This window comes from Thunnus albacares, chromosome 8, assembly GCF_914725855.1.
Source record: "Thunnus albacares chromosome 8, fThuAlb1.1, whole genome shotgun sequence".
In the NCBI taxonomy this organism is placed as follows: Eukaryota; Metazoa; Chordata; class Actinopteri; order Scombriformes; family Scombridae; genus Thunnus; species Thunnus albacares.
The window spans coordinates 14,419,383-14,431,458 of NC_058113.1; the positions used below are offsets into that span (position 1 = coordinate 14,419,383).

The 12,076-nt window shown below is 37.8% G+C and overlaps 1 protein-coding gene across 1 annotated transcript; it reads left to right on the plus strand.

Annotated features, from left to right (window-relative positions):
* Window positions 1-1,273: 1,273 nt before the first annotated feature.
* Window positions 1,274-11,088, plus strand: LOC122987481 (syndecan-2-like). Its single transcript, XM_044359382.1, has 5 exons — window positions 1,274-1,589; window positions 6,620-6,752; window positions 7,514-7,731; window positions 8,037-8,337; window positions 8,708-11,088. The coding sequence occupies exons 1-5, from the start codon at window positions 1,530-1,532 to the stop codon at window positions 8,869-8,871; spliced, it is 876 nt and encodes a 291-aa protein (XP_044215317.1). The 5' UTR covers window positions 1,274-1,529; the 3' UTR covers window positions 8,872-11,088.
* Window positions 11,089-12,076: the final 988 nt, after the last annotated feature.

Below are 12,076 nucleotides of genomic sequence, written 5' to 3' on the forward strand. Positions count from 1 at the left end.
AACTATTCTATCTTTTTTTAGAGAACTTACTGTAAGTTCTCATTTTCTGAGATTTTTGTTTTCCCAATAAAGAAGTGTCCATAAAGTAGTGCATTTAGAGTCAGCAAAAGGTGAGGTATTGATATTTTTTTCATACAATCTGCATTAATTCAAGTCTTGTTGCTACTACATCCTGCACAATCATTCTTCACATTACAAGACAGATACTTATCAACCTATATGGGTACGTAATATCTGCTTCTAAGGGGTATAGCAAAGGTTTAACACACTCCAAACTGAGTTCACATAGTCATTATTTGGGGAGAGATACACATAGAAATAAATGTAGCGCTATAAAGTACTGCATTTATGAATGTATGAAGAAAGTAAATTACTTCAAGACAATCTAAGTTAAATTAGGATGATGGACTTAATTGTTTAAAAAAACAGTGTGAATTAGCATTTCACCCATGAAATTAACAGTTTGTCGGTGTGTGTGTGTTTGTCTCCTTCTTTATTATACATCTATGGTGTGTGTATATGTCCCTCTCCTTAAAGGATAGCTTCACAATTTTCAAGTCGACAGTTAGGTGTCCATATAAACAGGGAAACAGGTTTTCCTCACTGTAATCATTCCTCCTGTTCATACTGGCTATTAAAAGATCTTCAAATGTGCTTTCAATGTAAGTGATGGGAGCCAAACTCAAGAGTGTGTCCACAGTTGTTTTTTGCATTTAAAAGTTGATCTTTAGCTTATATGAGGATTCAGCAGTCTGAGTTAGTCATATCAAGTTGATATCTGACACATTTATAGTCTTTTTTAGCATCAAACTCCCTCTTTGTGTTTCCTCGGACAGTGTTTCCTTGTTGAGCTGTGGTGGAAGTACAGTAACAAAAAGAGGAAATTTGGCTAGTCTAAATTTACAGTCTAAAAAGACTGTTAATGTGGCAGATATCCACTTGATATGACTCATTTGAACTGCTGAAACGTCATATTAGCTTCAGATAAACTTTTAAATACATTTTTGCACAGAAGGATGCTTGTAGATTTTGGCCCCCATCACTTATATTGTAAGTGCATTATAAAGGGATCTTCAAAGGGCCAGTGTGAACAGGGGGAATGATTACAGCAAGAAAAACCTGTTTCAGTGTTGCATTCCGGCAGGAGATTGTCGCTTTAAGACAGACATGAAAAAAATTGTGAACCCTTCCTTTAACACATCCCCGGCGTGTCACATGGACATATTGAGGAGTGTCCATTCAGCTGCTTCCACAATCAACGTCACGTCGTGGTGACGTCACCGCAGGACCACGCTGCATAGCCAGTCCAAACAACTTTTCCAGAGGAACTCCGCACCACAACGCGTCCAGCAGCCGTGCAATAAAGTACCGAGATTTAACAAAGTAGACGAAAAATACCAGCGAAAACGTGACGAGGATTCAGCTGAGCGACATTACTTTTGTTTTTGAGTGTATACAATTAAATTTTTTTTCCGCTTACTGTATATAGTTTTCCCTTCCAACTGCCGTTTCTTTTTTGGAAATTAAAGATGAGGAATCTGTGGTTGTTGTTCGTCGTCGGGCTGGCGACTGGGTTTATCAGTGAAAAAGTAAGTAGCTTTTAATTGAGTTTTTAATTTATATTTGGCTATATGACACCTGAATGTTATGTGACTTAATAATGTTGACATTGTGTCTTTCTTTTATCCCGATAAACGGCACAAATTAGCCGTTAAGATGTTAAACCTCCGTAACGTTTAATTTCGTTGTTTCCTTTTGACTCAGTGGGTTTTTCTTACCGAGTCTCTCCACAAATCACAGTGTACCCTACATATAATGTTATTCAGTCTTAGCCTGATTAATATGTTTGTTTTATGGTCATACTTTGCCTAATTGGTCCACCTGGACGTTTTATGCAAAGTCAGTGGTAAAAACGAACATGAAAGTAAGACTCTAAAGCTAACCCAACTGATTTTTTTTAAGCAAAAACAAATGCTATCTTCCAGGAAGCTACAGTATTTACAGAAGAGATATGTTATTTGGCAGACTAATCCAGCGTTTGATAATATTCAGTCACAAACTGTCTTTTCAGCCCAAGTTCAGTCGTCCAGTTGGTGTAAAGTTCACACAGGGCCAGAGTCTGTTCAGCCTCTAGCTCACAGCTTTGACATTTAAACCCAAACCTCCAGACCTGGCCTGAATTTCTCACCAACAAAGGGCTTGGGTCAAGTTTTGAAATGTCATCATTTCCTTAATTAAATTCTGAATTTGAAGTCTGTGTAACTACATCAATAATAAATACCAGGATAAAAATGCTAAGAATGAGAATATCCTTCTTCCTAACATATCAAATCTGTTTTTTCCTAAACTATGAAAATCACTTCCCCTCTTTCCTCTTCTTTCTCTCGCTCTGTTGTAAAAGCTGGAAAACACCTGGAAATGACAGGCTAAAGCAGAGCTCTGTACACTGTCACAAGTGCTAAACGATCCTGGTTGATGATAAAATTCCCATTAAGAGAGCCAGGGAACGTAGCCACCTCTTCAGCAATACATGATAGTCATGATTTATGGACTGTATATTGTGAAAGGGAGAGAGCTGAAACCTGAGACCGTACTGTTGGGTATGTGTAGCAGGAACTGGCAAGGCAGCAAATGTTGCCGAAATACTGACAGACTTGTGGAGAAAGAGAGGGAATATACAGTTTGTCATTCCTTTCCCACCTTGAATCTGAGAAAACATTTTTTTACAAATGGATGTGACTACTGGAGAACAACTTTTTAACAGCTAAACCTTTACATCTATCATCTTTTAAATTGCAGCTCTGTATATGTCATACTCTGCCTCACAAATGTCTAAGTTCTCCTTAAGTTTGTGCCACTAATAGGCGGACTCCAGTCCTAAATTGCTGGGCGTCATGGGTTACATCGTATACACAAACTGTCTCTTTCTGTGAGTGTGGCTGTAGAATTACTGGTTAGTCAGTCGGTGATGCTGCTCACATCTGAAAGACAAATGTTCAAACAGGCTTTCTGCCTGTGACAGTTTGTGAGCCGGTAGTTGTGTCATTTTCTGGATGGATGACTCACAGTGAGTCCCACTGGGCTAGTCCAGGCAAGCACATAGCTGCGTGGGAGACACACAGTTTTTCACCCACCCGACCATAGAAGGCAAGAGGAAGATTGGGACACCTGCTCTTAATATTACTCATAATTACATGAATAACTCATAAAACATCTTAAAAACACACATGAACAAAGGAAGAAATAAAGTTGAAATAAAAGAAATGGATAGATGTTAATTTATCCATGTCACTCATAGAAAATTGGTACACATTGTGGTATCCCTCAAGCTTGAGTTGTAAAGCAATCAGTAACACCATATTAGTCATAAAATATTAGTCACAGCACTGAACTTTATAAAGACAACTGTACACATCCTGCCAGTCTCAAAGCATCAGACTAGATAATGGATTGTTTCCTTTCCACTCTTAAGACTTTGTTGTTCATCTGATTTTCAATCTCAGCATGTCTTTGAGGGATTTTCACACCTTAGTCAAACATGGACTAGTCAAAGGTTTTTAAACCAAAGCTAACCTGCTTTTTTACAGCGAGAAATACCAGTGAGGTTTTCTCCACAGATAGATAGTGAGGGTACTCTCACTCTCTCTTTGCTCCACCGTAGACATTTTTACATTTTAAGCCTTTTTAACTGATGCAATCATATCTTTTACCAGACACTGTGGACGAGGACCTTTCATAATACATATCTAAATAATTCAGAATATGATAATCTCCTCTATGTGTTAGACAAAAGTAGATATTGTGTCACATTCAGGTCAAACTTGTAACAAAAATGGTAAAAAATTGTCTCCTGTTTAACTTACTGTGAAATAATTTTGCCTTTTTATTAAGCTTTTAGAGATTATTAACTGCGATTAAAAAAACAAAAAAGATATACTTGACTTTGTGAGTGAAACATTTTATGACTTGTAGCCTTGGTCAAACATACACCCCCTCAAACACAGCATTGTGCACTCCTGCTGCTGCTGTCTAGATGGTGATGACAGGTCTGCTGTGTACTTTTGGCTCTTACACAACCTCACTCTTGACCCGGCTGCTCTCTCTCATTATCATTGACTTCTATCTCAGTGGGGGGAAATTTTACAGTAATAACTGTTAGCCCAGGAGGCACAAACATACAGGTTTGTTGATCACAAGATTTAATAATGCACATCCCTAACACAATCACACACACCTTAACATGTCTATTGCATGACTGTTGTGTAATACTACTGTGGCCAGTGAATTTTCTTCACTATGATGAGGCACTGAGATACCAGATGGTTATATACAGCCTGTGTATGTGTGCATTATGTACATATGTATGTTTTCCAGATGTGTGTAAATGTGTGAGTCAAGTCTTCCAGTAAACCCGAACACATTATAGCTTCTTTCTGGCAAGGGGGATGGTCAGAGAAAGTGATTTTATTTTGCCTTTGTGTTTCATTTTGCCAGTTACAGATGTGCATTTGAAAACACCAATGTGTCCCTGGTCTGCTCATATATCAATAGAGATGTGCAATAATTCAACACCATTATCCTTTCACTGCTGACTGAATCATATATCATCATTCATGATCATATTACGACATGATGTTATCATTCCATAAATTTCTGTTCAAGCAAGCTGCAACTAAAAACTAGCAAATTCAGTGACAGAAATGTATGTTTTACACATTTGAAGAGTTTGGTTGTGTGTAATGTGTAACAGTGGAACACAGTTTATGGTTTTGAACATATATTTGATTATTTTATGTTTTATTTGCCCTATTGTCGTATTCATTAATATTGAAATATGCCCCAAATGATGGTGATAATGACTTCAACCATATCGCCCAGCCCCATATCACAGTGTATGTTAGGGATTTTGTTTTAACTACATATAGTTGGAGGTGGTGTATTTGGCAGTCGGAAGCACCTGAAGTCACAGTTGGACTAGTTGCTGTGGCCTTAAAAAGGAATCCTGCTCATTTTAGTATGTATATTAACTGTTCCATCTCAACTGGGAAAGTCCAATCAGTATAAACATGTTATCAGCTTTCAACTCTCTTCAATTGTCAACACAAATTCTAAATTTTAAAGCCGTCAGCAGAACATACGAAACATACCGCTATTACGTTTGTATGCCTGCAGCATGTTCGAGTCGTGTGTGTCTGTGTGTTTTGTTTTGACAAGAACAGCATCTGCTTTTGTAATCCCTGGCTGAAGACGGCAAGAATGCTATTTTAGTCAACCATAGCATTGTCAGACTCCCTTGTCTTTTGAAAATAGATGTTAATAATTTTTTGTCTGTTTCGCCACAATGTACACACAACATCTGGTTTGTCTCAGAGTGTTTTTCTCTCCATATTTCTTGTCATCTTGGTTAGCTCAAACAAACATCAGACATCAAAGCTTAAATGTCTCTCTTGATTCCTGCCTTTCATTCTGTTCCTCACAGTACCAGAAATAAGATGCAGAAAGACCATAAATCCATTAATCACAACAGTTCTTCTGATTTCATTTTTGCCTACAGACGATCAAAAGCATACTGCCAATTAAAATGCTAGTATTGGAAAATGATTTAAGACTTTCTTTCTTTAGCTAGTCTGTTATTTCACTCAAGTGCGAATATTTATTGCTCTAAAAGACAGAAGTGTACACCTCCTCACACATCTTCTCCTCTGTCTTCAACACCTGTTCTATGAGAAACATACAGTACTATCCCTGTCTCGCTCCTTCCTTTCCTTTCTTTTCTCCAGGCTCCCTCCTTGCTCCCTCTCTCAGCACCTGTGTTAGTGGAAGCATAGTATACATACCAGACATACTTCAGGTCTCAATGGGCCATATTCATCCACATCTGTGTGTGTGTGTGTGTGTGTGTGTGTGTTTGTCTCTCTGTATTACTACCAACATCTGCCCAGCCGTTCCTGTGTTGTTGAATTTCAGACTGATTATTAGGTTGCTTTCCTAAATGTATGTGTTTTCATCTGTCAAGCTGATAAATGTAGTAAATTCACAATTAATTAAAGTCTGAACCACCCAAGTACCTCATCTCTTTTGCTTAAGCCTAGTTCCTTTGCTCAGTCTATGCCTCAGACGACGAGACAATTAGGGTTTTGGTTTTCATCACACTCCTTTGTGTTGGGTTTGGGTTAGTGGGAGGTTTTCCTCGGCTGCAGTATTATATATATGAAACAGTTTTTTTTTTTTTTGTTTTTTTTTTCCCCGCATCTGTTCTGTGCGTTGTCTTTGAAGCTGCTCTATCTCTCCCTCCTCCTCTCACACACTTAGATCTCTGCTGTCTGGTTCTGTGAAGCATCACAAATTACTGCCACAACACAAGAAACCAGCCTCCATTTACATGCCACAGTATGTGCACTCTGGCATATTTGGCCAGCATAGGTCATTGGTTGTGAGAGGTATTGTCTTACTCCAAAACTGTAGAGGCGTTCACATGGTTTCAATTAGTGGAAGGAATTCTGTAAGTGTGAATGAGACAGATTTATGTGTGTCTTTCTCTCTCCTTTCTGTCTTTGCTCTCCCCCTGCTTGCATCAAATGAGTAATAACAATACCTTTTGAATTTTTCTCTTTCCCAGCTCCTGGTCTCCTCCCAGTCACCCTCATCTACGGCAGATGACCTGTACCTAGAGGGCCGACCGTCAGGTGACTTTCCTATAGATGATGAAGATAGTGAAGACAACGGCTCAGGCTCTGGTTCTGGAGACTATGGTAAGGAGACTAACTGTCTCTTGAACTTTCTTTGTTTTGTAATTGTTTTGCTTATATCTTTTTATTGATGCAAATCATTTTGGTTTTTAGCAAATATACACATGGAAGAATGTGAAAATGCATAAATGGAGGGTTCACAAATAAGATACAGAAGTATGATGTTTGTGGAAGAAAGGGTAACCTGGAACTTCATGATTCCGATAATCCAATCGGCTTATCTAATTATGTCTCCATTTTCTAATTTCCTTACAAGCAGTTAATTTTTGTAAAGGTATTGCTTATCTAATCTTCTTTCCAAAACCAGAAACTTTTACAATGGGGGGAAAAAGTAGTTAAAATACCAGACATGATTAATTCCACTCATGCACACAGACGTATGAGCAATATGTGTACTGCAGACACGAGTGCATGTATATTCAATCACAGAAGCACAGTGTCTGATGCAGTGTGCCAGATGTTTGTCCTGAGGTGATGTGGAGTTAACCAGGTGAGATTTTATTAGAAGTCAGCAGATGTCAAATGCTCCTCGTCTTTATCATGAATGACTCACCTTTATGCTCACAGTGATAAATGTGCTTGAACCTTCATTGTGATCACAAGAGAAAGTTAAGATGTGGTAAACTGTAAATTCCAGGGTGTGATGAAACAGACTGCATTCCCCCTGCATGAATAAGAAACCAGTTAATTAACATCCCAAGTGCATATTTTATTAAGCAAATACAGCCTATTAATAGAATTGTGATTGGTTCCTCCTCTTTCAGCTTTCAGCGACCTCGCAGATAAAGAGGAGTTACTCAGGAGGTTCTTGAACCTCTCTGACACCACATTCAGCAAGGAAACGGTTCCAGTTCAACCACAGCCAACAGATGATTCTCATCACAACTCACCAACCAGAGAAGAGGACAGCCAGAATCCACCAACCACAGAGGAGCACACTGAGGCAACACCTTCCATATTCCATGAGGACAGGGATGAGAAGGTAGAACAATGCTTTTCTTTCCACACTAACCCTTATGTCGAAAGTAGAAAACCTTCATGACTTGGGTCCTAAGACAAACCATAAATTATATACTGTAGACCATTTAAAACAAACATTTTAAATGCTGTTCATATACTTTCAAGAATAGTTTCTTTATATTGATAGATGTTGTAATTGCATGATTTCCTGACCTGATGATTGCACTGTTAATTTCCTATTCCAATTTTCAATTTACACAATTTTTTTCCAATCCAATTTTGTTATACAGTGCAAAATGCATTTTACTAATCAATATATTCCTCCAGGTGCCAGATATTGGCCCAACAGCTGACTCGTTCACACATGATACCAGTCCCAGTTCCACCAGCATGCCTTCCAGTGAAGCCACTGCAACTGAATTCAGTATAGACACCAGTGTAACCAAAGATGCCGACGAGGATAGGTTGGATGACCCCGCAGCCAAAGACATTGAAGATAAAGTCCTGATCCAAAAGGATGTAAATGACGTTAATGCCAAAGATGGTCGAGACAGCAGAATATATGAGGTAGACAGTCCTGAAGAGGTAACCTCTGAGAACACGTGGGAGAGGACAGAGGTGCTGGCAGGTAAGGACAGATTTCCACTAGACTTCACACACTTATATTTATTGTCCCCATTTCTGTGGTTTAATGAGGTAATTAACTGAGTTCAGCAGTATCTGAAGACTTAACAGGTAAAGCTTGTAATGAACTAATAAAGAATACATTTTTTGAGTTGTGAAGTTAGTATAAAACAGATGATTTTCTGTTGATGCCAAGTGCTTTTAGAATATTAGGATTTGAAGTGATGAATGTATTTTGTATTTAGGCTTCACAAACAAGTACATACAAGTGTCTTCTATCTCAAAGTTAAGAAAGGTCTGTGAAACATTAGCAGCAAGTGTGGGACACTGTCAAGAAAATTTAACATTTTAATATTTCCTCATTTCCTCTCCAGCGGTGATAGCATGCGGAGTGATTGGATTCCTCTGTGCTGTTTTCCTCCTCCTCCTCCTCGCCTACCGCATGAAGAAGAAGGATGAAGGTAGCTATGACCTGGGAGACACCAAACTTCCCACAACAGCCTATCACCAAGCGCCTACCAAGGAGTTTTACGCCTGAACTGACAAACGGAGACTTAACAAAAACTGTCACCTGCCAATCAGGATTTCAGAATGGAAGATTGATCCTCCCGTTGAAGTTTGAAGTCAAGCTCCTCTGCTCTTCTACAATGCTCACCTCTCATCTCTCCTACCTTCCTCCTCTGCTATCCTTCCACATCCTTCTCTACATAATGCTCAGTGTTTGTGAAGAGGAGGACCTAAGGGAACAAAATAAGACTATTAAATTGCATTCCTATCATTCCATTCCAGGGAAGGAGTTCAGACATCAAAACACATCTTACATTTTAAGAAAGGAATAGAGTATCACGATGGATCACAGCCATTCTCGTCTAGGAAAGTAATCAACTCAAGTATTGATAATACTGTGCCTTTAGACCCACAGTACTTACCTAAGCTGAACCCGCCAAGCTCAGCTTAACAACGCGAGGGAATTGGCAGAAACGTATGAATAGGAAAGCTTTAATGCATATTGAATGTCGTCAATTAAAACGGTACCATATAATGGGATTAACATTACAAAGGACCTTCAAAAGTTTGACACCCTTTTCCCTTTATTTGAGGTCAAATTTACTCTGTTTGTTAACATCTTTCATTGTTACATTTCATTTTCTGTATGCTTTCTTTGCTGACTTGAAGATTTTTTTTGTCGTTATGTGAGGAATGAATATGTTATTTCATATGCTGTCCAGTATTGGTGTGAGAGATTTTGTTACTCTGCAGGTACATACTTTTGTTGTTTTCTCACAGATATTTGACACTTGCAGAACTGACCAAATATAAATGTGCTTTATTTGTCTTTTGGAAGATTTATTTTTCAGTAGCCTTTTCAGTGTGTTTTTATGTTTAGAGATTATATTTCCATAAGCCATTTAAAAAATAGAGATTTCAGTCTTTTCATTGTATTCATACAGTGCTTGCTTTTGTAAAGGTCTGTCAACCTTGCATCTGTCCAACATTAGTAATATTTTCAGGACTATTTTATTTGGTTACTGAGTGCAGCAAGCATGTGGGACAGGATTGCTAAGGTAAAGCCAAGGCTAATGACTATAATTCAGAAACTGTAGAAGTGACCAATGTTTTCTAATGAAAGCCAAAGCACATTCCTTTCTGACTATCAGCTGTATACAGCTATAATAGTTGGTTTGAAGTTAAAGGGACAGTGACAGCATTCAGTGTTTCCTACAGTATCTAGAGACAGGGCTTATCCACACAGCAGGGTTAGAGAGATATAATCAGCTATAGATGTTTGTTTAATTCTCAACTGTAATAAGACATGTTGACAACTGGAATATTCCAACGCAGTAATGTAATTCATTCACCACTTACAAATTTCATTTTAAGTGGTTACAGTGCACTTCTAAGTGTAAGCATATCACCTTCTAAATGTAAGTGTCCTTATTATTATTCTATACCTCAACCAGCCAACCAAAGGGATCCTGTAAATTGACAAAGCTTCAAGAAGGATACAGGAGGTAGTTATCAAGGATGACATTGTGGTGTCATTCCCTTTTGATAGCACCTAATTTTAATTGTATTCACCCTGTTAAATATATATATTTTAGACAAAAGAATGTGGATTTGCCCAATGTATAGACTCTGATGAATTTTAACCAGCTACCTACTTCTTATAATGTGTCAAAGAACATTACATATCACACCAACATTATTTGTTTGACTCACTATGTGTTGGTTTTAAAACGTTGCTTCTCATCAATCAAGCTGAATGAGATGTGGGTCTGAGTGAGTTAAAGAATGAATAGACTTATCTCCTGTCCAGTTTTCCGTCAAGACAACATTGATTTCAGATTGCTGTTTTTTTTTTTTTTTTTTTTTTTTTTTTTTTTGTTGCTTGTTTGTTTAATTTGAGTTAAACTCATATAGGATTTCAAAGACAATTTATTTTTTTTGTTTTTAGATTTCCCTGTGCCATAGGTGGTTCTGTTAATGTCACTGCCAAATTTGTAGCAGGTTTTGTGTTTGATTTCCTTCACAAGCTAATGTAACATCAATGAAAGCTAACCACAGACATCGTGTGTGAGGCTACATCAATCTTGTGTCTTTTAAATTGTGGCTACTCAATAGTATTTACATAATAGAAGTTTTGTTGCTGTTATAGAAATGACTGTTTTGAAGCAATTCTGAATAATCTGAATGCAAATCTGGAAAACTACCTATTTTTTTATGGCTGGAATAAACAGGAAGATCTGATCACTAACCCACTGTGACTTACTCGACCATTGATAATGCGATATTTGTTGGGCACTTAAATCCATTTAGATCTCGGTGATGCCAGTGGGAGATGAATCTCCAGCTTTTACAGTGTTATGGTCATGCTGTTCTGGGCTAGATTCCTCTGTGACAGTGTGGTGTTAAAAAAAAAAGACATTTCTGGTGGTAAAGGCAGCAGAAATGTCAGACATAAACTATACCCATAAAGGGTTAAGACAATGGATTAGCACTTGCTGGCAATCCAACTCATGATGACACACAATAACCTTTCTCTTCTAGGATCTCTGTAAATGTATACTATATGTTGATGATACCATAATTTATATGTATTAATTTATACTTGCTCAGACTATAATCCAGGTTAATATGTCAGTCACAAATGGGGCTGTACAGTATTTACTCATGGTTTAAGCCTCTATGTGCCTACTGATCAGACTTTTTTTAAAAAATGTATGTTTTTAGTATATCTTACAAGCCTTGATTCAATATGTCAGTAAATTAGCTTTTTAAAAATATGTTCTTATGAATGCATTCAATAAATGGTTAAAGTAGAATAAAGTTTCTTGTACATACATTGCAGCTCTAATTTTTATTTTGATGGAAGCCGAGTATGAATTGACTGAAGGTTTTAACAAATTAAAAAGTGCACAATGGTGGTGGACAAACAAAGAACTAGTTACAGATAAAATGGTGACAGAAGCACAAGAGGAGGCCAGTAGAGAGCTGTGTTGCTGAAATGGTGTATCTTATGAGGTTCACTACTGAATAAAAGATGTGGCTTTAAAGCAATGCTGAAATGGTGCTGTTTGTCATTCCTCGGCTTGGGTGGGATTGGTCACTCTGAATATAAGAGCAAACATTCTTTCTTCACTCTGACACACACATACACAGCACAATGAGACAGATGTGTTCACTCAACAGCCTGTGTGCTAACGTTCAACCACCTTCCTATGTCTCTTACTTTCTGCCCTTTC

Bases quoted from the DNA above. Each gene is read 5' to 3' on its own strand.
- LOC122987481 (XM_044359382.1), top strand. From the start codon at position 1,530: ATGAGGAATCTGTGGTTGTTGTTCGTCGTCGGGCTGGCGACTGGGTTT. The intron at 6,753-7,513 runs GTAAGGAGACTA...CTCCTCTTTCAG, and splicing joins CTCTGGTTCTGGAGACTATG to CTTTCAGCGACCTCGCAGAT. The intron at 7,732-8,036 runs GTAGAACAATGC...ATATTCCTCCAG, and splicing joins ATGAGGACAGGGATGAGAAG to GTGCCAGATATTGGCCCAAC.